The sequence below is a fragment of the Petaurus breviceps genome, unplaced genomic scaffold, assembly GCF_028583685.1.
Source record: "Petaurus breviceps papuanus isolate PSGF00001 unplaced genomic scaffold, PetGlider_PUasm1.0 184, whole genome shotgun sequence".
NCBI lineage: Eukaryota > Metazoa > Chordata > Mammalia > Diprotodontia > Petauridae > Petaurus > Petaurus breviceps.
This window is the reverse complement of record NW_027185793.1, coordinates 13,520,234-13,545,846: the sequence shown is the minus strand read 5'-3', so window position 1 is coordinate 13,545,846 and position 25,613 is coordinate 13,520,234. Positions and strand designations below refer to the sequence as shown.

Sequence of the window (25,613 nt, the reverse complement as noted above, 5' to 3'; positions counted from 1 at the left end):
CCCTCTTCTCCTCCCCCCCCAAAAAAAATTCTCAGGGGACTTTTCAGTTTCTAAGAAAACAACTTCTGTAACAGCTTTGGATGGCTATTCCTTCCAGAAGACTCCCTCCACACTGAAATGTATGTAAACCCTACCACATTTTATGGTGATTTTTCAAATGTTTATGTACTCTGATATTTCCTTTCTGTGTTGGGGGTTCATTTCTTTCTTCTGCTTGTATTTGTGTATGTGCTATTTTCCATATGTAGATTTTCCCCCATTTTTTTGCTGTTCTTGTTGTCCTTTATTTTTAGTCCTTCCTTGCTATTTTGAGTTGGTAAAGGATTACTTGATTTAGAATTACCTTTTCATTCGGTCATCGTGCTAGAAGAGTCTTTCGTTATCCAATAATTCAGAATCTCTTAGGTCAAACCTATTTAAGGCCTGGTATTTATTAGAAAGTAAAACTTTGGGAGTAAAGGGGGGAGACTTCTGGGTACCACTTTCTGACTTCAAATTATATTACAAAGCAGCGGTTATCAAAGCTATCTGGTATTGGTTAAAAAACCAAGGGAACACACTGACAAGGGAGAACAAAAAAACAATGGAATTTGATAGTTCAAAGTTTTTAAACAAGAAAACATAAATTATTTAGGAAAAAACCCCCTAATAAAAACTGCTTGGAAAACTAGAAGGTAAATAGTAGTCTGGCAGAAATTATACTGAAAGTGACTTCAATATTAAAGATAATACTATTAAAAATTATAAGTGAAGACTTTTTCATCTACAAATACATGTATTTCTTAATAAAATATGAGATAGAGGCAACTGAAAAAACATAATAGACAATTTTCTTTACATGTACCTCAAAAGTTTCTTCATAAAAAAAAAGAATTAACTGACCTTGGATAAGAAGGAAAGTGGTCAAATGGGAAAAAATAAATCTTTGTATTATTTTTCTCCAACACAGATTTGGTATACAAGTAATGGGAATGGGAATTTGAGGATCTTCCCTGCCCCTTAATAGACGTAGAGGGGAGTATGAAGAGCTTTCCTGCTGTGAAGATAATCTCTGCCCCCTGATTGGCTGAATGTAGTCACATAAAGCCTGTGTTGGGAGGAATTTGCTGAGTAGAAGTAGAGCCCACAGAGAGGCTGGTAGAGAGTGAGTCTGACAGTTGGAGACAGTTGGAGATAGAAGAATAGTTTAGGCAAAGAGGTAGAGAGTTTTGTGAGTAAATATTGATCTCGTGTTGGTTTGTGGGAAGGCTAATGGATGCTGTGGCTCTGAGCATTATTATGGCTTCTAAATGTCTTTGGTACTATGATGGAATCGGCTTACTGGTTTGGAGATTAGGTTTTCTGGTGTCTAAATAAGTCTTTCAACTTTATCCTTTATCTGGAGAGTCTGGCACATTTTATGATCAAATACCATGTTGTGATCATGAGTGCTGTAAATATTGCATTGGCACTACAACAAGTTATACAAACAAATCAGACAAAAAGCCATTCCTTAATATGTAAGTGGTAAAAGGATGTAAACATACAGTTAAAAAAAATTAATACTGCTAACATCCATGTGGGATGACTTCTGGTTCATCTGATCAACAAGATGGAAGATTAGACATTTTCTTTGATACCCTTGACTTCTCAAATCCCTCCAAAATAAAAATTATGCACTGAAGATAAAATACCTTCAACTATCTCCATGATTTAGGATATTTGGAATCCAAAAGAAGATTTTTTTAAAATACCATGAAATGATGGCCTATGATGAGCTCACTCTATACACCCTCATCCACCTTCCATGTGCTAGATAATCCAATTCACCTGCAACAGAGAGGGGAAGATGAGAGAAACACAAAGGCCTCAGTCTCACTCTCATCTGGGAACTGAGTCTAGTTAAAAGATGAAGAGCAGAATAAGATTAGAGCCTGGGTGGTTTAAGCAGTGAAGACTATGAGATTCTGAGGGAAGGACCAATGTACATTTTAGCAACAAAAACTACTACACATCCTGGTTCCCCCTCCCTCTTCCAGTGCCATGGAACTCCTGGGTCTGGCATGTGAAAATCTTCTAGAGACTAGAATAGTACTCCAGGCTGTGAAAGCTTTCTAGGGCCACACTGCCATGGTAGGCAGAGTTATATAGTGCAAAAGATCTCTTAGGAGAAACAGAAACAGAAGGAAAAGGATAGGTAATATATCTGTGTTTAGAATAGAGCTCAACAGGGAGTACCTATGCAGAGCCAAGATGGTGGAACAGAGAAGCACTCAGCCAAGCTTTCCCAATTCCCTTCCAAACAACTTTAAAATGAAGCTTCAAGTCAAATTTTGGAATGGCGGTGCCAACAAAAGGTGAGAGTGAGACATCCTTCAAGGCCAAGACAATGTAAGGGTTGTAAAGAGAGATCTATAAAAAGTTAACCCAGAGCCCATGTGGATGAAACACCAGTGGTGGGACTATTTGGTGGAGATAGAAAGCAGTAGCACTTTCAAGAGCTCTCAAGTCAGAAAGAGTAAGAGCACCTGGCAACTGGTAAGAAAGAGATTATAAGGCACTCCTATGTTAGCACTGGAGGCCAGGACTAGGTGCTGTTTGGGAAGTGCATTGCCTATATATGTACTTCTGGATCATTCTGGGCAAAGAGGAACACTTTCAGTCAAGAGGGAGGGGGGACATTGTTTATGCTCACTCCTGGGTCATAATTCAAAGACAGAAAGGAGCACTTTTGGTCAAGGGAGAGTGGAAACCCTGAAAGGCAGTAACACTTCCAGCCCCAACAGATCAGGGACCCTGATGAAAGTATGATTTTCAATCCCAAAGGAGGAGGTGCCTGAGAAGTAGTATCAAATGAAATAGCTAGGTATTGCCCTTCCTAGAAAAGCACCAGAGGACCAACCAAAATGTGTGGAATGTAGCCAAAGCAGCACTTAGGAGGAACTCTGTCTCTCTAAATGTGTACATTAATAAACATAAGAAAGGGCAAATCAATGCATTGGGCAGGCAAATAAGTAAAAATGGACAAAAACAAATTAAAAATTAATTAAATTAATTAAACATCAAAATGGAAATCCTGAAAAGCAAAGGAGGGATTAGCAAAATTAAAAGTAAACAGTACATTGAAATAAAAAAAAAACAACCTAGGATCTGGTTTTATTTAAAAAAAAAACAATAAAATAGGTAAACCACAATTTAACTGGTTAACAATTGGGGAATGGCTCAACAAGTTGTGGTATATAGTTGTGATGGAATACTATTGTGCTTTAAGAAATGATGAGCAGGATAGTTTCAGAAAAATATGAGAAGACTTATATGAACTGATGCAAAGTGAAGTGAGAAGAACAAGGGTAACATTGTAGACAGTAACAACAATATTGTAAGGATGATCAAAATGTGAAAACTTTAGATACTCTGATCAAAACAATAATCCAAGAAAATTCCAAAGGACCCATGATGAAAAATATTATCCACCTCCAGAGAGAGACATGATCAACTCTGAATAAAAGTTGAATCATAATTTTTACTTTCTTTATTTCTATTGCTTTGTTTGTTTTCTTTTGCAATATGGCTAATATAGAAATATGTTTTACACCACCTCATATGTATAATCAATATCAAATTGGTTGCCTTCTCAAAGATGGGGGGGAGAGGGAAAGAAGGAAAGAATTTGGAACTCAAATTTTTCAAAATGATTATTAAAATTTTTTCACATGTAAGTACAAAGTATTTAACAACATAAATAAAATATTTGTAAATAGATTTAAATTTTAACCCCATTCCCTCCTTGGAGACCCAAACTACAGAAATCAACCTAGTAATCCATATAGCAACTCTCCAGATTGCCAGTGACAAGTTAGAGAACTGAGGGAAAAAGGGAATGGGACAGGAAACTGGGACAAGACAGTGTTTATGAGGCAGAGGCTGTGTAACACAATACTCCACTATGCCTGAAAGTCTTCAGCTTCTGCCAATTATCTTCCCAAAAAAGTCACTTGGGGTAGAGACTTATATTGCTGAATCATGAATTGCCCACCAAGGAGGAGACAGAGAAACAGTGAGCTACAACCCCCAAGGAAAACACTCATCAGAGGTGAAAAAGTCAGAAAGTTAATAGTAGGGGAAAATGAGGAGGAGGAAAAGGTTCTGAAATTACCAAAGATCTTGGGAAGAAGAAAACCTCAAACATAAGCAAATAAAACCTTAATAGGAAAAGGAAATACAGTTTTCAGAAGTAGCAAATTAGTCAAGAAATCTTTGAATAAATACTACTAAATGAGGGAAAATAAATCAACACTTGATTAGACAGAGGACCCTATGGAATTTTAGTAGAAAATTTAAACCACACTTCCTGAGTGGTTTAAAAGAAAAATTATAATTATGAGAGCAGAATTTATGATTTGCATAGCAAAAATAATTGAGAAAGCAGAAAAAAAATTGAATCCACAATTGCAAGTCTCACCAAAGAAGGAAAAGAAATATAGAATAATATGTTAGGAATATAAATATACAGAAGTGAAAGACAATCTAGAAGGAGAGGAATAAAAAACAATATCATTAAAAGAAATCATGTTTTCTATCTAAACAAAACATACTGATTTCAAGGACAGGATACATAGAGCAACCTAAGAATGACCTAAGACTATCTCCCCAAATAACATGACAGGGCAAAAAACCTTAACATAAAAATGCAGGAAATAGTCCAAGAGAACTTCCCAGAACTTTTGAACACAGAAAATGAAATATCAATTGAAAGAATTCATAGGTTACCCCCTAAAAATAACCCCAAACTGCAAACTCCAAAACATAAGGTACTTATATTTAATAATTCAATTAAAGCAAAAACATGTACTGCAAACAATCAGGAGAAGGACCTTCAAACACAAATGAAAAAATACTTGAAAAATCCAAGACTATTCTGCACCCACCAAAAAATTCCAGGAAGAAATGTAATAATGTGTCCCAAAGAAGCTGTGAATAAATCCCATGATGGACTACCTAGCAAATCTGAGCTTATTCACAAATGAAAATAGATGGACAATGCATAATAAAGTGGCATTTGAAACATTCTTGGAAGGAAGGCCAGACTTGAAGAAGCAAAAATGCAAGAAAAATTAACAAATTCAATATGCCAAGTCAACAGTAATAGCAACAACGTAAGAGCAAAAATACTAAGAGACTTTTTTCTAAATTACACAAATAGACAGGAATGAAGGTGGAAGTCAGCGGGAGATAATGAAGAAGTTGGCTGTAGCGGCAAGCATCCCAAGCGTCCTCAGGCTCGCAGCCACCACAGGTTCTTGGATCTGCTTTGATAAAGGAAAGCAACTCAAAATGGGTTAACAAGCTTACTTTAATCAGTCAAATATGTATCGCTTACCTAGTTCAGGGGAAAAAGATCAGCACCCCGAACTTCAAAGTATACAGACAGAATTATCAAGACAAAAACAGATCAAGTGGACAGATTTCCAAACTGTCCAACCATTACATCCATACCAAACAACATCTGGGTTTCAAAGCCGGGGGCTCTGGACAACGGCTTTCCAGAGTTTCATCTGATCAAATCACAGAACACTTCTCAAAGTGAGCCCCAAAACAAAGCTACACATCAGGGCTTATATAACCTTCTCCTTGATTCACTAGCCAATCAAGAAGTATCTACTGAAAAACAAGCCTCCTACCCCAGTCTCCAGGTGCACTTTAGCCTGGGGGCAGGGAAGATCTTTAAATTTACATTCCCATTACCTTGGCCTAGGGGATTATGGGCAGAATCTGGGAATGCTGCCTGCTGCCTAAAGATGAATCAGAGGGTGTGTGTGTGTGTGTGTGTGTGTGTGTGTGTGTGTGTGTGTGTTAGAGACAGACAGAATACCTTACAAAATAAAAATAATGAAAGAAATGGAGAGCAGAGAATGGGGGATGTGATGTGCATGGTCAAATAAGGGTTTTGACATGAGGGGAATGTAAACCCTCTGGTCTCAGGAAAAGAAGAGCTTGCAGAGGAGTGGATGAGGAGGAAGGTAGGAATGACAATGAGAGGAGGAAAGAAGGTAGACTTATTTTGATAATGGGAAGGGGTTCTACTGACAAAGGCTCCTGTAAGTGAAGAAAAATGTTCTGTGAAAGAACCTGGAGAACTTGTACCATGGTGTGACCTGAGAGAGTTGATACTTGAAAAGACCATTTTTCCTACCTCAAGAGAGGGGGAGTTGAAACTCATGGAGACAACTGACACCTGGGAGAATGAGAGGGCATGGACCTAGGAGGGAGATTTTGAAGAAAATGGAAAAACAGATGACGAGGGTAAGAGTACAAATCAGTGATGGACTGCATAATCATGGATATATTTGGAGAAAAGGGGATGGAATTCTACCATGGAGAAATGTTGTATCCATACTTTGTAGGAAGTGGCTTTGATTTGAAAGTAAAGCATCATAGAAAAAGGAAATCTGTGGTAAAGCTCTGCCAGGCAGTGTCAGAAATTGCCTGGTGGTAAAATCCCAGAACATATACTTAAGAAATTTTGATTACATAAAGAACGCAGAGAATAGAGTGAGACTAGATAATTATAAGTTTCATGAACCAGAGGATGAAGATATACCATAGACAGAAAGAGAGAATGGATAATGAAGAGAGGAAAACAAATTCTCTTTGGATAGGAGGACAAAAATGAAATTTAAAAAATAAACACTAATGTACAGGACTGGTTGAATGGAGGAAGAAAAAGGGAATCTACTTAAATGAGATGGGGAAGGAGAAAATTATTAATCAGATACAAGTAGGAAAGAAAAAGGAATTAATGAGAAAACCCCCAAAAGAAAAATGGTAGGGGTGTCTAGGTGGCACACTGAATAGAGCACTGGCGCTGGAGTCAGGAGGACCTGAGTTCAAATATGGCCTCAAACACTTAACACAAAATCTAACCATGTGACCTTGGGCAAGTCACTTAACCCCAATTGTCCTACCTTCCCCTCTCCAAAAAGAAAAAAAAAAGAAATGAAAAACGGTAACTAATGTGAGGAGGTTTTGGATGAGGGGGAGGAAGCCATTGTTAATAGGGTCACTTTAAAAAAAATAATAAAGTAACTGAAGCAAAATAGAAGAGAAAAATAATAACTTGGAAAAATAATATTAGAGATAAATGGAGGTAATATTAGACACATAGACATAACTCTCATAACTTTAAGTGTGAATGGACTAAACAATTCAATAAAATGTAAAAGAGTGACAATAAGAAAACACAATATGTTGCTCTCTAAAAATACATATAAAAATGAAAACATAAAATAAAACTGGTAAAATGGGGGGGTAGGGGGAATTGTACCCTGCATCAAATGAATCCAGAACTAGAACCCTATTATCTGACAAAATAAAAATAAACATTTAAAAATAAAAAGGAAACTACCTTCTGTCGAAAGTAACAAATATACACTCCAAATTCCTTAGTATACAAATTCATAAAGTAAAAATTAACCAAGATACAAAAAGATACAGTAACATAATAGTAACAGAAGACTGATATTCTTTTCTCAGTTTTGGATAAGTTTAACAAAAAGATAAACAAAAATATAGAACAACAAATTTCTGCAGAAAGCAGAGCTAAATGACTTATGGCATCTTCTCAATGGGGTAGTAAAAGAATATACATATTTCTCATCTCTGTATAGAACTTTTATGAACATTAACCATGTATGAAGACACAGAGATACTGAAAACACATGTGCAAAGGTAGACATGGTAAATATAACCTTACAAAGCATAGCACAATAAAAATTGCCATAGGTCCAAAGATCACAGGAAAAAAAAAAGGATAGATCCAAATGGAGATTTAAGAATGAAATCTTGAATAACGAAAGGGTAAAAGAAAAAAATCATAGAAACAATAATTTTGTGAAAGAAAATTATAATGATGAAACCACAGACCAAAATTTGAGGGATGTGGCTAATGCAGCCCTGAGGGGAAAACCATATCTCCATAAATATTTATCAACAAAATAGAAAATAGATTAATAGTGATCATTCATTTTAAAAAGTTAGAAATCCCACAAATATAAAAACCTAAAATAAGCACAAAAGAGAATATAATGCAGTTAGAAAAGAAACAGATATATTGTCACCAAAAACCCATAGAAAGGATAAATAAAACTTAAAGCTGATTCTTTGAAAAGACAAAAAAAATTGATATGCCTTTAGCTAATCTGATTAAAAAGAAGAGGGCAGAAAACAAAAAAAAAAGGGGGGGACAAGGCAAAATCACAACAAAACAAGAGGAAATAAAAAGAATAATTAGAACGTATATGTAGAGTTATATGTTAGCAAAACTGAGAACATAAGAGAAATAGAGGAATACCTTAAAAAATATAAAATACCCAAACTTTCAAAGGGCTCAAAAGAGATATTTAAAAATCTGTCTCAGAAAAGGAAATAGATCTGGCTATAAATGAACTATGGAGGGGAAAAATCTCCAGATCCTGATAGATTCACAGGAGAGTTCTATCAAATTTTTAAAGAACAATTAATACTCATATTTTCATAAATTATTCTCAATAGCTGAGGAAGAAAACAACCTGCCAGACTTGCTTCATGAGAGAAATATAGTCCTAATAACTAAATCTGGGAAAGTTAAAACAGAGGAGGAAAACTATAGACTAATATAATTGGTGAATATTGATTAAAATATTTTAAAGAAAATCCTAGGGGCAGCCAGGTGACTCAGCAAGTAAGAGCACTGGCCCCAGTGTTGGGATGACCTGGGGATCGAATACAGGCTCAGATACTTAGCACCACAACCAGAAATAACTAGCTGTGTAACCTTGAGCAAGTTACTTAACCCCTATTGCTTTAAAAAAAATCTTGTCAGACTACATAATTCATGCAAAAAATATTTATTATGACCAAGTGGGATTTAAACAAGGGATGCAAGAGTTGTTCCACATTAGAAAACAACCAACACAATTGTATTAAAAACCAAAACATTCAGAACACATGTTTATTTCAGTGGATGAAGTCTGACAGAAAAAGTATGACAAAATACAATTTTATGCTAAAAACTTTTGAAAATATAAGCAAAGAAAGACCTTTTTAATATGATAAAAAATAGCCATATAAAAGCCAAAGCAAAGATAATATGTAATGGAGAGACTCCAGACCATTTCCCAGTAAATAGGAGAGTAAAGGAAGGATGCCCACTATATCTACTATTATATGTAATTCTAGAATGCTAGCAACTGCAATAGAACAAGAGAAATAAATAAAAGGCATAAAGATAGATAAAGAGAAGATTAAATTATCTATATGCTGATAATATATTTGGAAAATCCTAGAGAATTAGCAAAAATACTAATTGAAATGATAGCTTCATCACATTTACAAGCTAAAAAAAACTAAAAGATAATCAACAGCATCCACATGACTATGTATGTATATAGGTATACTTACATGTATGTTTATATTTTCTATATGTATGTTTGTATGTATGCATGTTCATATGATACCCAGTAAGCAAAAAGAAAAAGGTAAATCCCATCCCAAATAAATAAAAATGCCTAACATATGTGGGGATCAAGGTGCCACAACACACAAAAGGCTTGTATTAATTCAAGTATGAAGTACTGTTTAAAAAAAATAAAGAGGTGGGGCAGCTAGGTGGCACAGTGAGTAATGTGACGGCCCTGGAGTCAGGAGGTCCCAAGTTCGGTTCCAACCTCAGACACTTCACACACACACACACACACACACACACACACACACACACACACACACACACACACACACCCCTAGCAGTGTATAACTTTGGGCAAGTTACTTAACCCCAATTGCCCTCCAAAAGGAAAAATAAATAAATAAAAATAAAGAGGAAATATATGGATAAGGAATGAATTTATTATGAAACAAGAGATAAAGAGCATTATGGTATGTAAATAAATAGTTTTGATTACATAAAATTTAAAAAGTTTTGCATAAATAAAACCAAGGTAGCCAAGATTTGAAGGAAAGCAAAAAACTGTTTTGAGAAAATTTATAGCAAGTTTCTCTGGTAAAGGCTTAATTTCTCAAATATAGAGAGAAATGAGTCAAATTTATGAAAATATGAAACATTTCTCAATTGATAAATGGTCAAAGGATATCAAGAGCAGTTTTCAGAAGAAGAAAACAAAGCTTTCAAAAGTCATTTTAAAATGTTCAGAATAAAGCAATGAAAATTAAAACTGAGGTACCACCTCATACCTATAACATTGGCTAATATGACAGAAAAGGTAAATGAGAAATATTATTGGGGATAATTGGAACATTAATGCATCATTGGTGAAATTGTGAACTAATCCAACTATTCTGGAGAACAATTTTGAACTACGCCCAAAAGGCTATAAAACTGTTTACACCCAGTAATACCACTACTAGCTCTGTATCCCAACAAGATCAAGGAAAATGGTAAAGAACTTACAGGTACAAAAATATTGATAGCAGCTCTTTTGTGGTGGTAAAGAATTGGAAGTTGAGGGGAGGCCCATCAATTGAGGAATGACTAAACAAGTCACAATATATGAATGTAATGAAAAACTATTATGCAATAAGAGTGATGTGCAGGCAGATTTCAGAAAAAAACTCGAAAGACTTACATAAACTGATGCTGAGTAAAGTGAGCAGAATCAGAAGAAAATTGTACACAGTAACAGGAACATTGTGTGATGATCAACTATGATAGACTTAACTACTCCTGGAAATACAATGATCCTAGGCAATTCCAAAGGATTTATGATGAAAAATACCATCCATCTCCAGATGAGGAATTGATGGAATCTGAATGCATATTGAAGCATATCTTTTTTTTAACTTTATTTTTCTTGATTTTTGGTTTTGTTTCATTTTTGTCTCTGTTTCTTTCACAACATTATTAACATGGAGATATGTTTTGCATGACTGCACATATATAACCTATATCAAATTGTATGCCTTCTCAATGAGGGAGAAGGGAAGGAGGAAGAGAATTTGGAAGTCAAAATTTTTTTAAATGGATGCTTAAAGTTGTCATTTTACATACAATTTTAAAAATATTTAAATAGTAAAAATAAATGTTTAAGAACTGCAATGAAAAAATTCAGTGCAGTGCAACAACCAACAATTATTCCAGAGTTCCACTGATGAAACCTGATATCTTCCTCCTTGACAAAGAGAGGTAATGGAGTTAGCCTGTAGCATGAAACATATATTTTGGACATGGTCAATGTGGGAATGTAATTTTCTTGAATGTGCATATTTGTTGTAAGGGCTTGTTTGTTTGCTTGTTTTCCAACTGAGGGGGGTGTGGGAAGGAAAGAAAATAAATTCTTGTTAATTTGAAAAGATAACAAAAATAAAACATATCTATTTTTTTAAGTTTAAGAAATAAATAAATCTTAAATAGTTGGTGTATTGTTCACTATTCATTTCTAGACCATGCCAATATTATTTTGAAAATGACAATATTTTTAAGGTAAACTTACATTTTTAATGCTATACCAATCAAATTGCCAAAGGAATGCTTTGGAGAATTTATAAAATGAGATAACAAAATTAATTTGGAAAAATAAAAGGTTTAGAATATTTACAAAATAAAAGGTGAGATGAAATAGGGATGAAGGAGAAATAGCAATTCCAGATTTCAAACTGCACTATAAAACAGCAGTCATCAAAACCATCTGGTATTGATTTTTTTTTAAATGAGAGGTAGATTGAACACTAAAGAAAACCCCAAGAGACTGAGTTTCTGGACAATTAATAATCAATTTATTAATTAGGCTAGTTGACAGTCAATAAATTGATGGTCAATGGTTTCTCTCCATAACCAAAGGCATGAAGGGAGACTCTTAAATGCCATAAATAGTTTCTGGAAGGAAATTCTCTTGAAAAGGGAAAAATCACCATTTAATTAGGAGATGGGTTAAAAGTCTTCAGCTCCTCCTGCTGAGAAATTGGCTTGATCAATCTCATTAGGGGAAGTCATTTCCATCCAGACCACTCTATCTGGTTTTCTCCTTCACAAGCTGCTTCACCTTAAACTAACAGAGGAGATAAAAAACAGATGTCCTTTCTCTCATGGTAAGGGCTCAGGAGACTAAGAACTGTTTATACTCTAAACAGAAATTAGGTCTCCCAGTTGAGTGGGGTACTGCCCCAAATTGAGGAGCATGTGCCTTGAGGGCTAGGATCAAATCTCATCCATCAGCCATGTCTTTCAGAAACTGATGGACTTTAAGAGTTGAGTTTTGACAGAAATAGAAGGGGAAAGGTGATGAGTAATAGTATAATATTAATTTCTCTCAGATCAATGGAACAGACTAGCAATGGAGAATAAGAAAAAGTGGAACTCAATAACCTATTGTTTAATAAAGTGGAAAATTGTTATGGAAATCTGAAGATCTTCCCTGCCCCTTGGCCCTTTGATAGGCTTAAGTGACTCGGAGAACCTTTCCAGATTTGATATATACTTTGCCCTCTAATAGGCTGAATGTGGTCACATGGAGCCTGTGGCAGGAGGCTTGTTTTTTGGGAATGCCCATACGTTGTTACTTGGTGATTGGGCAGTGGATCAAGAGGGTTGTTACATTCTCTGAGCCAGGAGAAGGCTATATATACCCTGATGTGAGGTTTTGTTTTGGGGCTCACTTTGAGAAGAGTTGTGTGATTTAACCAGATGAGACTCTGGGCAGCCTTTAAGCCCCATAGCTTTCAAAACCCAGATGTTGGTGCTTCCCTCTCTGGTAACTGACTAGGTATGGATGTAATGGTCAGACAGCTGTAAGCCTGTCTGCTTATCTGTCTCTCTGTCTGCTTGTAACTTCCGGTTCTATTCTGTTTGTATTCTCTGAAGTTCAGGGTGCTGACTTTTTCCCTTGAACTAGGTAAATGATATATGTTTGATTAGTTAAAGTAAGATTGCTAACCCATATTAGTTGCTTTCTTTTGGAGAAGTAGATCTAAGAACCTGTGCTAGCAGACATCCTAGGTATGCTAGGGTGCTTGCTGCTACAAAAATATCAATTACCAGGGAAAAAAACTTCTTATTTTGTAAAAAAAAACTGCTTGGAAAATGAAAAAGTAATTTCCTAGAAATTAACATTAGATGAACACCTTAGGCCATATTCCATAATACATTTTAAATAATTACATAACCTTAATATTAGTTATTAGATAATATAAATTAAAAGTGAAGCAGATCACATACTTCCCACAGCTATTAGCAGGAGAAATATTTTAACCAGACAAGAGGGAGAAAATTAGAGAAGATTAAAAAAGTTACTCCAATCATATGAAACTGAAAAACTTCTTCACAGACAAAATTAATGCACCTAAGATATGAAGGAAAGTGATTGAATGAAAAAAAAATCTTTGTAGCAAATTTCTCTGATTAGGGTTTGGTGTCCTACACATATCTACACATATTTATGTGTGACTAATAGCCATGTTGTAAAACTACAAAGAAGAAACATGACTCAAAAGAAGAGATATGAGAATACACCCTATCCTCTCCTTTACAGAGATCTGAGGTACACAGGTGTGGGCATATTTTTAGATATTTTATATACTGATGAATTATATTGATGGGTATTTTTTTCTTTTTTAACATTATTTTTATATGGGATGACTCTCTAGAAATGGTGGAAAGGGGGATAGCAGGGAAAATTATGGTGATGTAAAAAAAATACATTAATGAATTTTTTAACGAGAAGATTTTTTTTAAAGCTTTGGAGAGTTGTCTTGTATCTTGGAAACAAATCAAAACTATATTTTCTGTGTCCACAAGAGGTCACGATATAATAAAAAAAACTGTACCAATAGTAAAATCTAAGTGAAGATCCTACTAAAGTGTGATATATACCTGATCAAAGAATACTATCTACAATATCCTCAACAATTTGCCATCCAGTTTTTGCTTAAGTTCTGCAGTGAAGTGGATTTTACTACCTCCTGATGTAGTATTTATTTCATTTTAAGTTGGAATAATCATCATGAAATTCTTACTTAACAACAAGAAGAAATCTCTCTGACACATATACTCATTACTATTAGTTCTAACCTCTGGGGCTGTGCAGAAAAAGTATGATTCCTCATTCATGACAGCCTTTTAAAGTACCTGAAGACATTTATCACATCTCATCTGTCTTATAATGCTTGTGATGTATTTTGCCACATAGAATGAAATTTTCGAGAGCAAAGGCATAAATAAGAGTAATGACATTTTATCCCTTAAAGTCCTACCATATCTCCAGTAGATTAGTAATCAAAATATGTGGGATATTCAAAAGAATTGCAAAGTATTCACAGTTACATGAAAGAATGCTCCAAATCACTAATAATTAAAGAAATGCATATCAAAATAACTTTGGAGACAACGCCAAGATGGCAGTGTAGAAGCAGGAAACCTCTGTGAGCTCCCCCCATAACCACTTCAAATACCTATAAAATATGATTCTAAACAAATTTTTAGAGTTACAGAAACCACAAAGTGACAGAAACAAATCCCACACTGAAGGCAGCCTAGCAGGAAGTGTCCATCACAGCACTCTGGAAGCCAAGCCCTACCTATGGTTTTAGCCCCAGGGCAGCCCTGACCAGTAGCAGCTAGAGTAGAGTGGATCAGCAGCAACTGTGGCAGTTTCCAGAATTATCAACACAAAAATGCCAAAGACAAAGTAAAAGGTCAGTGTAGAACTCTGTTGGAACTGGGGTGGGGAGAGTGATAATGTCACGGTCTGGCCTCTGCCCCCAGAGAGACAAGTGGTGGAGGTGTGGTGGCCCTGAAGCCATCACAGTCTGGCTGCTTCATGGGGTGGCTAGGTGGTACAGTGAGTAAAGTGCCAGCCCCGAAGTCAGAAGGACCCGAGTTCAGTTCCAGTCTCATACACTTAACACCCTCACACACACACAAAAAAAATACTAGCCATGTAACCTTTGGCAAGTTACTTAACCCCAATTGCCCTCCAAAAAGGCAAAAAGAAAAAAAAATTCTAGGACAGTCTGGTTGCTTCAGAACTCCTGGCCTGCCGATACTAGGGGGACCAAGCAACCATTCTCAGGGGTAATTGCTCATGATTTAACCTGCTTGGATCTAGATCTCTGTCTTGCATGGAGGTCCTGTGTGACCAGGTGCCACAGCCTGTGAAGGCTTCAGAAAGGGCACCCTACTAATAGCCCCAGCAGCTGTGAAAACCCCAGTGATTTCAGACAAAGTGTTCCTCTCTGGAAGCAGAGTTCTACTGTGGCAAAAAGCTCAAAAATCAAGTAATTAAGTGGCAACATGAGCAAGAAAAGGAAGCAAAGCAAGCACAGCACTCAAACCTTAGATTCCTTTTTGGGAGACAAAAAGGATCAAAGCATGGAACAGGAGGAAGACAATGAAATCAGAACTCCTATACCAAAAGCTTCCAAGAAAAATATAAATTGGTTACAGGCCATAGAGGAGCTCAAGAAGAATTTAGAAGACCAGGTAAGAGAAATGAGGAAAAATTAGGAAGAGAAATGAGAATGATGCAAGAAAATCATGAAAAATGTGTCAAAAACCTGACTGAACAAAATAACACCTTAAAAAATAGACTAACTCAAATGGCAAAAGAGGTTCAAAAAGGCAAGGAGGAGAAGAATGCCTTAAAAAGCCGAAATTTTCACATGGAAAAAGAATCTCAAAAGCTCACTGAAGAGAGTCATTCCTTCAGAATTAGATTGGAGCAAATGGAAGCTAATAACTTTATGAGAAATAAAGATACTATTAAACAGATCCAAACAAATGAAAAAAAATTGAAGGCAATGTGAAATATCTCATTGGGAAAACTACTGACCTGGAAAATAAGATCCAAAAGAGATAATTTTAAAATTATTGGATTACTTGAAAGCCATAATCAAAAAAAGAACCTAGAAATCATCCTTCAAGAGATTCTCAAGGAATATTGCCCTGATATTTTAGAAACAGAGGGCAAAATAGAGGTTGAAAGAATCCACCAATCACCTCTTGAAAAAGATCACAAAAAGAAAACTCCTAGGAATATAATAGACAGGTTCTGGAGTTCCCACATCAAGGAGAAAATATTACAAGCAGCCAGGAAAAAATAATTTTAATATTATGGAAACACAATAAGGATAACACAAGATCTGGCAGCTTCTACCTTAAGGGAATTAAGGGCTTGGAATATTGATATTCTAGAGGTCAAAGGAGCTGAGATTAAAACCAAGAATCACCTACCCAGCAAAACTGAGTATCATGTTTCAAGGGGAAATATGGTCATTCAATGAAATAGAGGATTTTCAAGCATTCTTGATGGAAAAAAACAGAGTTGAGTAGAAAATCTGACATTCAGATACAAGAAACAAGAGAAGTATGAGAAGGTAAACAGGGAAAAGAAATCATAAGGAACTTATCAAAGTTGAACTATGTACATTCCTGCATGGGAAAATGATAATTGTAACTTATGACACTTTTCTCAGTATGAGGATAGTTGAAGGGAATATAAATGTTTGTGTGTATGTGTGTATATATATGTATGTATGTATGTATACATACATATATATGTCTACATAGGAGAGCATATTTGCATATGAATACATATGTGATTGTGTGTATATATGTGTACAGGTATACATAGACAGAGTGCACAGGATCAACTGAATAGGAAGTGATAATATTTAGAAAATAAAATTAAGAGGTAAGAGGAATATATTGAGAGGAGATAGGGAGAGATAGAATAGGGTAAATTATCTTATATAAAAGAGCCAAGGGAAAACTGTTACAATGGAGGTGAAGAACAGGAAGGCAAAAAAGAATGGGTCAACCTTACTCTCATTGAATTTGGTTTAAGAAGGGAATAACATACATACTAAATTGGGTATTTTACCCTACAGGAAAGTAGGGGGGAAAGGGATAAGAGAGGGATGATAGATGGGAGGGCAGATTGGGGAAGAGAGGGTAGTTAGAAGCACACACTTTTGAAAAGAGACAGAATCAAAGTAGAAAATAGAACAAGTGGGGGTGGGATAGGATGGAAAGAAATAGTCTTTCACAATATATCTACTATGGAAATGTTTTGCATAACTACACATGTACAACTTATACTGAATTGCTTATCTTCCCAGTAAGGGTGGGAAATTAGGGAAGAAGGGAAAGAATCTGAAATTCAAAGTTTTAAAATCAAGTGTTAAAAATATTATTATTATTAATTTTATTATTTTACATGCACTGGCAAATAAGATATACAGGCACTGGGGTCTGGAGATCCATCTTGCTATACTAGAGAGCTGGAGGGGGATTGAGGGAGGATATAGGAGAGAGCAGATTGGGGTAAGGGGTATTCAGTGGGATTGCTGTTCTGGGGTGGTGGGTAGGGGAAAGACAGGGAGAAAATTTGTAACTCAAAATCTTGTGGAAATGAATGTTGTAAGCTAAAAACAAACAAAATTTAATAATGAAAAGTGAAAAAAAACTTTGAAGTTTTACCTTACAACCTTCAAATTGGCAAAAATGACTAAAATCATGACAATACTCAGTGAAATTGTAAACTAGACTAATACATTGTTAATAGAGTGGTGAAATTGTACAATTATTTTGGAAAGCAAAAATTTGAATGAGGCACTCCATTACTGGGTTTATACCCTAAGGAAGCTATCGATAAGTAGAAAGTCCTTATTTATACACACCAAAAATATTTATAGTAGTACTTTTATCAAAAAGAATTGGAAACAAAATAGATACTCATCAATTGGGGATTGGTGAAACAAGTTGTGATACACAAATGTAATGGAATGTTACTGTGCTATTACACATGATGAATGTGATCAACATAGAGAAGCATGAAAAGATATACATGAACTAACGCAAACTGAAGTAAGCAGAGCCAAGAAAACAACATAAAGAACTACAATAATGTAAATGAAAAAAATAACCACATATCCAAAAATTCAAAAGTAAAGGTAACAAAATGATAAAAAAAAATTAAGCATGATTGACTAAGAGACAGGGGGAAACTCAATTCCCACCTTCTTGGAGATGGGAGGTTCACAGTTGAAGCACATGTCAATACATTTTTGCACTTTTTCCAAATATAATTATTTGTGCTGATTTTTATTTTTTTTCTTTAAAAAATATTATTTTGACTCTCTGAGAGGGGATCATGTATGGGGGAGACTGGGATTAACTATGACAGTGTAAGAAACAGAAAATGCTATTAAAAACTCATTTTTTAAAAAACTCAGACCATAATGGATTTAATAAAATTTATACTTTAACACCCTCAATAAAATTCAACTTCTTTAATCTTATCATGGAACATCTACATTGAAATACAATGGAATACCTCTAAGTCTTTAAAAAAATTAATGATTCTTCTCATTTTGCTATGATTTAAATATTAAAATAAAATTTATCTTTAAAAACCTATGGCTGAGAATCTCAACAATGAATTCAAATTAATTGAGTGCAATCTTTGAGGACCCCTTCAAAAGATCCCAGCTATTGTCCTGATCCTCCTCATCCCCCTTCCACCAGAAATTTGTACTCTAGCTCCACCTTGGCTCTGATGATGAACTTTTACCTTATCTTGACTTGAACTAGGCCTTCACATTACTGCCTAGCCACCTTTCCAAACCAAGCTGCTTGAACTCCAATAATTTTCCTCATCCTACCATTTTGTTCTCCAAATGAATCTTGAACTCTGTCCTAGATCCAACTTGGGCTCTAATAGGTGGATTTTCATCTTAGCTTGACAAATGGTTTCATTGTTTTTTCAGCAAAATATGAGGCAAAGTTCTTAGATGAGAGTTCTAGGAGAGGAAGGAACTATGGGAGTTTTGAGGAGAGGTGAAAAGGTATGCAATAGGCATTGTGATAAGTGGGATAGTGAGTTAATTAGATATGTATAAAAGGATTGCTTTGCCAAAGTAACGTCTTAGCTAAGGTTAATATAAATTTATAATGTACCCAGTTAGCATGGTTTCATGATTTTTTTCCAGCTTTGTTCATCCACATATGAGAAGGAATGAAGGCAACAGATGGTGGGAGTAATCCAAGACTGAGGCTTGTCATGGTAGGATCAGCAATATAATAGGGAGGAAAAGTCTCAAGGACAATGTAGAGTTGAACTGATTCACCAAGGGGTTAAGATGGAGAAGGAAAAAGAATGTAACTAGGGCAGGGGTCATGGCCTTGAGAACTGAGGGGTTGAGAGATTCAGGGTCACAATGCATATTAAGAACAATGTTTGGGGTTGCAAGTCACAGGGAGAGATGGAATGAAAATAAATTGTAATCAGAGAAGGGAATTTCAGAGTTTATGTACATCAAAGTGGTACATTTGTGTGTAATGACAAGATCAAAGGCATGACCATCTTTGTGTATAGCTGACATGGAATGAAAGAGTAGGTCATGTGACATTAAGTAAATTTCTCATAAGAGTATTTAAGAGAGTAAAAATACATTTATTGAAGTGCTCTACTATGAAGACAAGAGTTGAATAGAGAGACTGATGAATTAGGCACTCATTGAGGAAAAGAGTCCTCTGGAAAAGAAGGGATCCTGCCAAATCCCTGCTATATACAAATATGGTCCTCATGACTAAACCAAGGAGAAACAAATGATAGAAAGAAACCATTATCACTAATGTATATTGATACAAAAAAATTTAGTAAAATACAAATGAAACAATGATATCAACACATCGAAAAGATTGAACTTTTTGACCAGGCTGCACTATTAGTAAAGAATATATTCTCTGTACAATATGAGGAAAATTATAAACTTAGTAGATTTTATTAATAACAAAAATAACCAAACTAATCTGACTATATCAATAGATGCAGAAAAAGCTTTTTGATAAAATACACATTTCTATTAAAAACAACAGAAGCATAAAACTTTTTCTTGATGGTAAATATTATCTATCTAAAACGAAAGACCACATTGCTAGGGTTGTTAAAGGTTACATTAAACTTGGCCATGTGGCTAAAAGACATCTTGATCATGTGAATTCATTCCAGGCAATACCACCTTGGCATTCTCTAGGTTCCCAGAATCTCAAACCTCATCATCATTATATATGATGGTGCCTTTAGAGCCCTTTCTTAAAATTAGAAATAAAGTAAGGATGTCTATTAACACCATTATTGTTTAACATACTGTTAGCAATAAAACAAAGAAATAAAAAGAGAACAATTAGAGATGGAGAGGAAATGCATTATCATATTTTGCCTATTATATGATGGCTACATAGAAAATGTTAAAGAATAAATTATTTGAAACAATAACTTCAACAACGTAGGAAGATATAGAGGAAATCAACACAAGACATCAGTATTTTTAGAGATTACCAAGAAACTGAGCCTGAAGAGAGGGAAATAGGAATTCCTTTTGAAATAATTAAATGGCCTAAAAGTCAATGACTCAGGGATCCATCTACTAGGCATATATCCCAAAGACATTTAAAAAAAAGGAGGAAAACACCCAAAAATATTTATAGCAGCTCTTTTTATTACAGCAAAGGGCTGGAAACAAAGGATCACTCACCAATTGAGGAATGGCTAAATAAATTAAAGTATATGTCGATATGATGGAATATTGTTATGCCATAAGAAATGACAAAAAAAAAAGATTGCTACAGAGAAACTTGGCAAGACTTGTATGACCTAATGAAGACTGAAGTGAGCAGAACCAGGACAACTTCTATAGTAATAACAACAATGGTGACACTGGGAAAGGGGTTTTATCTGTATCCCAATGCTAATTTCTATTGATTGAATTATAAAATCTTTCAGTTTCTACTATTTTAATCTGCCTAATGGTAGTTACTGCTAGTCACAGCAAGAATGGTACATTTGGAAAATAAACTGAACAGGTTAACATCCTTTATGTGATCAGAAAAAAAAATTATGAAAGTTTCAGAATTGTAGATGAAGTGTTGTACACCTAGGATTCCAGCTACTGAGGGGACTGAGCCTGGTGCTCACTTGAGCTAGGGGTTCTGAACTTCTGTAGGGCTAAAAGCAATTGGCTCTCTGTTCTAAGTCTGGTACCAATATGATAAGTAGCTGGAGCTGGAAGAAGGGGGTACAGGGAACCACAAGTCAGCCTAAAGAGGTGTGCATTGACCCAGGTAGGAAGAGTAACAAGTCAAAGTTCCTGGGCCAATCGGCACTAGGATCAGGGCCATGAGTGACTGCTGCATTTCCTGGACAGATAGACCCAAGGGGAAAGATGGAAGATGGAAGATGGAGGAGGCAGAATTACTTACAATTACAATTTAACTTATTGGCCTGTGCAAAAAGTGATTCTGGTCTGCAGATAAAGTGGTTTAAGTAGAGTAATTTATTCCTCCATAATTGACAGGTGCTTTTTTAAAAAATTGCATAAAATCCAAAGGCTCTTTCTGTTGCCCATTAAAATTAATTTTGTCCAGTGTCTTGAAATTCACAAACCACAAAATTTAATATTTTACAAACTGAATATTTAACATATAGTATCAAAATAATAGATGTAATCCATAAATTTCATTACTGTGAAAGCTGACAAATGTGTAGAAAACTCTGTCTCTAATACTTATTTTGGTGGAAAAGTACATATTTTGAAAGTTTTTCTTCTCTTTAATAATCTCTACCCATGATCCAGTACAAAGCTACATTGGTCAGAGTTATTTTTTTCTGATTTAAATTGTTTCAAATGCAGACAATGTTTAATAGATATTCCATTTTATATTTGGGGCATTTGATGAATGCCATCGTTTAATAGCATTATTGTAGTTCATATTATGTAGTATTTTCCTGCTTTTACATCTCTTTTGAACCTCACAACAGGTATTATTTCCCCCATTTTGGAGATGAGGGAATGGAAACAGAGAGGAAGTGACTTTTTAAAGAGTTCACAGGAAGTAAGTAGTTGGATCAAATTTTGAATTCTTTTAATTAATTGTCAATACTCATTTCAGAGTAGAATTAACTTCTCATAAATCTGCAAGTACCTCTTCTGGAAAAAAAAGGTTATAACATGCACTACTAGTATGTTCTTTAACATACAAAAATATGCTAAAATACTATTGCAAAATTTTATTCCAACTTCATTCTTTCCATGCTATTTTTTTAATGGACTGAATATGTAGCTCTGTGACATTAGAAAACACTTTCTTTTAACTATTCTGGGACTTATCTACTTTCTAGGAGGGCATCTGGGGCTCAGAAAACACCTGCTTTCCTTAAAAATTATCTGCCAGAATGATTTAGCTTTTTCAATAGGAAAAATATAGAAAAACCCTGAATCCAGATATTTTACAACCTTTATGTCATTCTGCACCCTAAAGGGTTTCCCACAGGGGCCTCAACTTCACAAACTATCCGGTTTAGGGTACAAAGTAGAATAAGTTCCCCTTTTCAAATGTATGTGTATTGAGTGTAGCTCAACTAAAAGAGAATTCAGATCTCTTAGCTAATTTTATCGTTTCCCTTTTAACGTAAGGTGTTTAACTGCATGAATTAAATGAATAGAACCATACTCTAAAACCCTAAAGCCAATCAAAAGTAGTTTATCATTCTAGTTTGCTAGCAAGAGTTGGACTTTTGCCCAAATTGCTTTTGAGCTCTATTGTTGAAAGCGTGTATGAAAGTTAAAACAAAGAACACCCAGTCTTTAACCTAGGAGACCGTCGCCTGTGCCTAGGGCACCCCAGTCCAATTGCACTTTGGAAACGTGTGCAAGTGGAGACATTCTACAGCAATAACAGATTGGATGAAAGAAAAGGGTAATACAATTGTCCCATCCTGCGCCACCCCCACCCCACAACCCATCCGCAAATCCCCACCCTAGTGGCAGGTGGACAGTGTTGCTATGAAGAAAAAGAATCAATTGTCTAAACTCCAAACTGCCACACGCCAGACCTCCACTATTGTGTGCTTTCAATAGAAATGCAAACGAGCAGCGTGTGCCATCCACAATCTGCTCCACTAAGACTCATTATTTATTCAGGGCTTGTGTGGATTTTGGTAAAGTTTTCATTTCTGCCCCAATCCTTATTTATACTTTTAAACATGCATTGCAAATGCCAATTTTTGTTCTCTAAGAACTGGGTGTTAGCAGCAAATAGGTCTTGTTCAATTTCTGCAAGCTAGAAGCAGTATTTCAAGTTTTATTTCACTATTATTTCCCTATTAAATTAAATACTGTTGAATGATTAGGATTTGTCGAATTTTTTTTTTGTGGACCTCTATTTTTTTTTTTTAATAAACAGCAATTTCATTAGCCAAACCAACTTTTCCTTTTCTTTTCTTTTTAAGATTTAAAGGGAGAGATTAAATTTACAGCCTCCAGTCTGCCTGGTAACAGCATAACAAAAGCAGCAGATTTGAGGCATGGTAATCCCTCAACCCCCTCCACTCACAAACACCGCCCCCCCCTCCCCACACGTGGCCTTCTGGCACGAGTCAGCCAGCCTACAGCCTTATTACCATCATAATACTCCCCTGCCCCAGCCAATCAGTGTAAGGAACTCCACCAGCTGTCTTCTCAGCAGTCAGAAAGAACATAAAGAGGCTCCTGAGGAGACTCCTCTAGCATTTTACTTGGTTACCAAAGGTTGCTCTGTCTGCTGGGATCTTATCCATTGAGTAAGGAGCAGCCAGAAGCTTCTTCTCTTCTTTGTGGATAACTTTTTTTTTTTCCCTCTCCCTGAATCATGACTCTGGAAGAAATCCACAGCCAGGAGATGGTCACCGAAAGCACCAATAGGTAATTATCAGCTTGCAGCTGCTAGAGGGAAAGGAAATCCTTGAAGTAGGCTGTAGCCAGGGCAAACTCCTGTAGAGCTGGGGAGCACGTTCTTAGACCCTGAGCTGGAGCATTCCAACCTCTGCAGGGAAGGATGGCTCCCTATTCCACCTGACCTTCCCAAGTGTCTTCCTTTTGCTGTCTCTGCAGGGTGCAGAACGCCAGAAACTTTTGTTCAAATAGCTCTGATTATTTACCCTTTTTAGCAAAAAGAGACCTTACAGTTTTTGGTGGAGTTTGTAGCTACTGCTGAGTAGGAAGAAAGAAAAGGGGGCAGGGTTGGTTTATGGAGGCTATAAGGCAATTGGGGTCCCCTCCTGTGGAAAGGCTGTGGGAAGCATCCACGGTAGTAGCATGTGTTGGGAAGGATATTTGAGAATTTGCACTTCTCTTACCTGTATTCACAGCACCTACCTGATAGCCAGAGAGGCCTTAACGATTTTTCTCCCCTTTCTTATCATTCTCTCACCCATATGCCCTCTTGTGCTGTCCCTGTAGGATGAAGAGTGCCGGGAAAGCATTGAACGAACTGCTGCTGTCTGCCCAACGCCAAGGCTGCCTTACTGCAGGCGTATATGAGTCTGCTAAAGTCATGAATGTGTGAGTATCCTATCAAGTGGCCCCAGAAACATTCTTTTTTGTGTAAAGTGGGGATCATTGCTAGACTACCCAAGAAATATGTAGAAATAGAAGCAGAGGACAACCCCCAAAAAACATTCCCAAAATTGTAATTTCAAAGTAATTTTGTATTCCTTGCCTTGACATCCAGGATCTAACTTTCTTTCTCATGTAACTTTCCTTTCTCCCTCCATATAGCGATCCAGATAATGTGACTTTTTGTGTCCTGGGTGCAGATGAGGAAGATGAAGGTGACATTGCTCTGCAAATTCACTTCACTCTCATCCAGGCTTTCTGTTGTGAAAATGACATCGATATTGTTCGAGTCAACAATATCCAGAAGCTGGCAGAGATTGTAGGTGCTAATGAGGATTCTGGGGAGCCCCAAGACTTACACTGCATCTTAATTACAGTAAGTATCTTTTGACCCTGTCCACTTCTTCCTTATCCAACATAAAAAATACAATTATTGATGTTATCTGTATAGTAAAGTGCTTGTATGTTTTCCCTTTCCTCTTCATTGCAGAATCCCAATGAGAATTCCTGGAAAGATCCAGCTTTGGAAAAACTAAGCTTGTTCTGTGAGGAGAGCCGAAATGTAAATGACTGGGTACCCACTATCGCTCTGCCAGAATGAGTATGATAGCGTAAGGCACTGGGAGGAGCCTTAAAACCTTTGTTGTTTTATCAACTTGGTGCTACACACCTGGGCTAACCAACCAACCAGTGGCTGATTCTGTAGATTAGCATGGAAGAGAAATCCAGAATTGAGCTGCTTGGAATGGTGTATAGTGGGCTGTTGCCAACAGAAGAAAGGAGAGTGAACATACTGTGTACGTGATTGGTTAGTGCCCACCAGTAAGCCTTTGTGGTGCTTCAGCACTGGAGAGGATGACTTACCTTGGAGCTGAAAGAATACTGGAAGTTTATAAATCAGTAAAACTGTCTTGATAAGGAGAACAGGTTGAGGAAAGGGAAAAATAGCTACTAGAAGTTGAAACTGAGCTGTTCAGCAAAAGAAGGGAAACACTAGTTGGGTCATGGACCCTTGGACTTAACTACAGATTACAAGAGAACAACCTTATTTACCAGGGACTTCTGCATTTTTAAATTTGATTATTGCAGTTATCTTGAAAGAAGTGGTGCTCTTGAAGAACTGATGAAAGTTTACAATAATAAACTTATTGAAAATGAAGTTTCCTATTTGCTTGTTTTGCTTTGGGGAGGTAAAACAATTCCAAAAGCATTAC

At 36.0% G+C, this 25,613-nt stretch overlaps 1 protein-coding gene across 3 annotated transcripts; it reads left to right on the top strand.

Annotated features, from left to right (window-relative positions):
* On the top strand, window positions 1-25,558 carry GADD45G (growth arrest and DNA damage inducible gamma). Of its 3 annotated transcripts, XM_069088060.1 has the most exons (6): window positions 1-119; window positions 21,786-21,859; window positions 23,667-23,706; window positions 24,244-24,345; window positions 24,562-24,775; window positions 24,890-25,558. In XM_069088060.1, the coding sequence occupies exons 3-6, from the start codon at window positions 23,684-23,686 to the stop codon at window positions 24,998-25,000; spliced, it is 450 nt and encodes a 149-aa protein (XP_068944161.1). In that variant the 5' UTR covers window positions 1-119; window positions 21,786-21,859; window positions 23,667-23,683; the 3' UTR covers window positions 25,001-25,558. The 3 variants fall into 3 exon arrangements, with proteins under 3 accessions (XP_068944161.1, XP_068944162.1, XP_068944160.1); XM_069088061.1 differs by lacking the exon at window positions 23,667-23,706 and having other exon boundaries at window positions 2-119; XM_069088059.1 differs by lacking the exons at window positions 1-119; window positions 21,786-21,859 and having other exon boundaries at window positions 23,464-23,706.
* The last annotated feature ends 55 nt before the right edge of the window (window positions 25,559-25,613 follow it).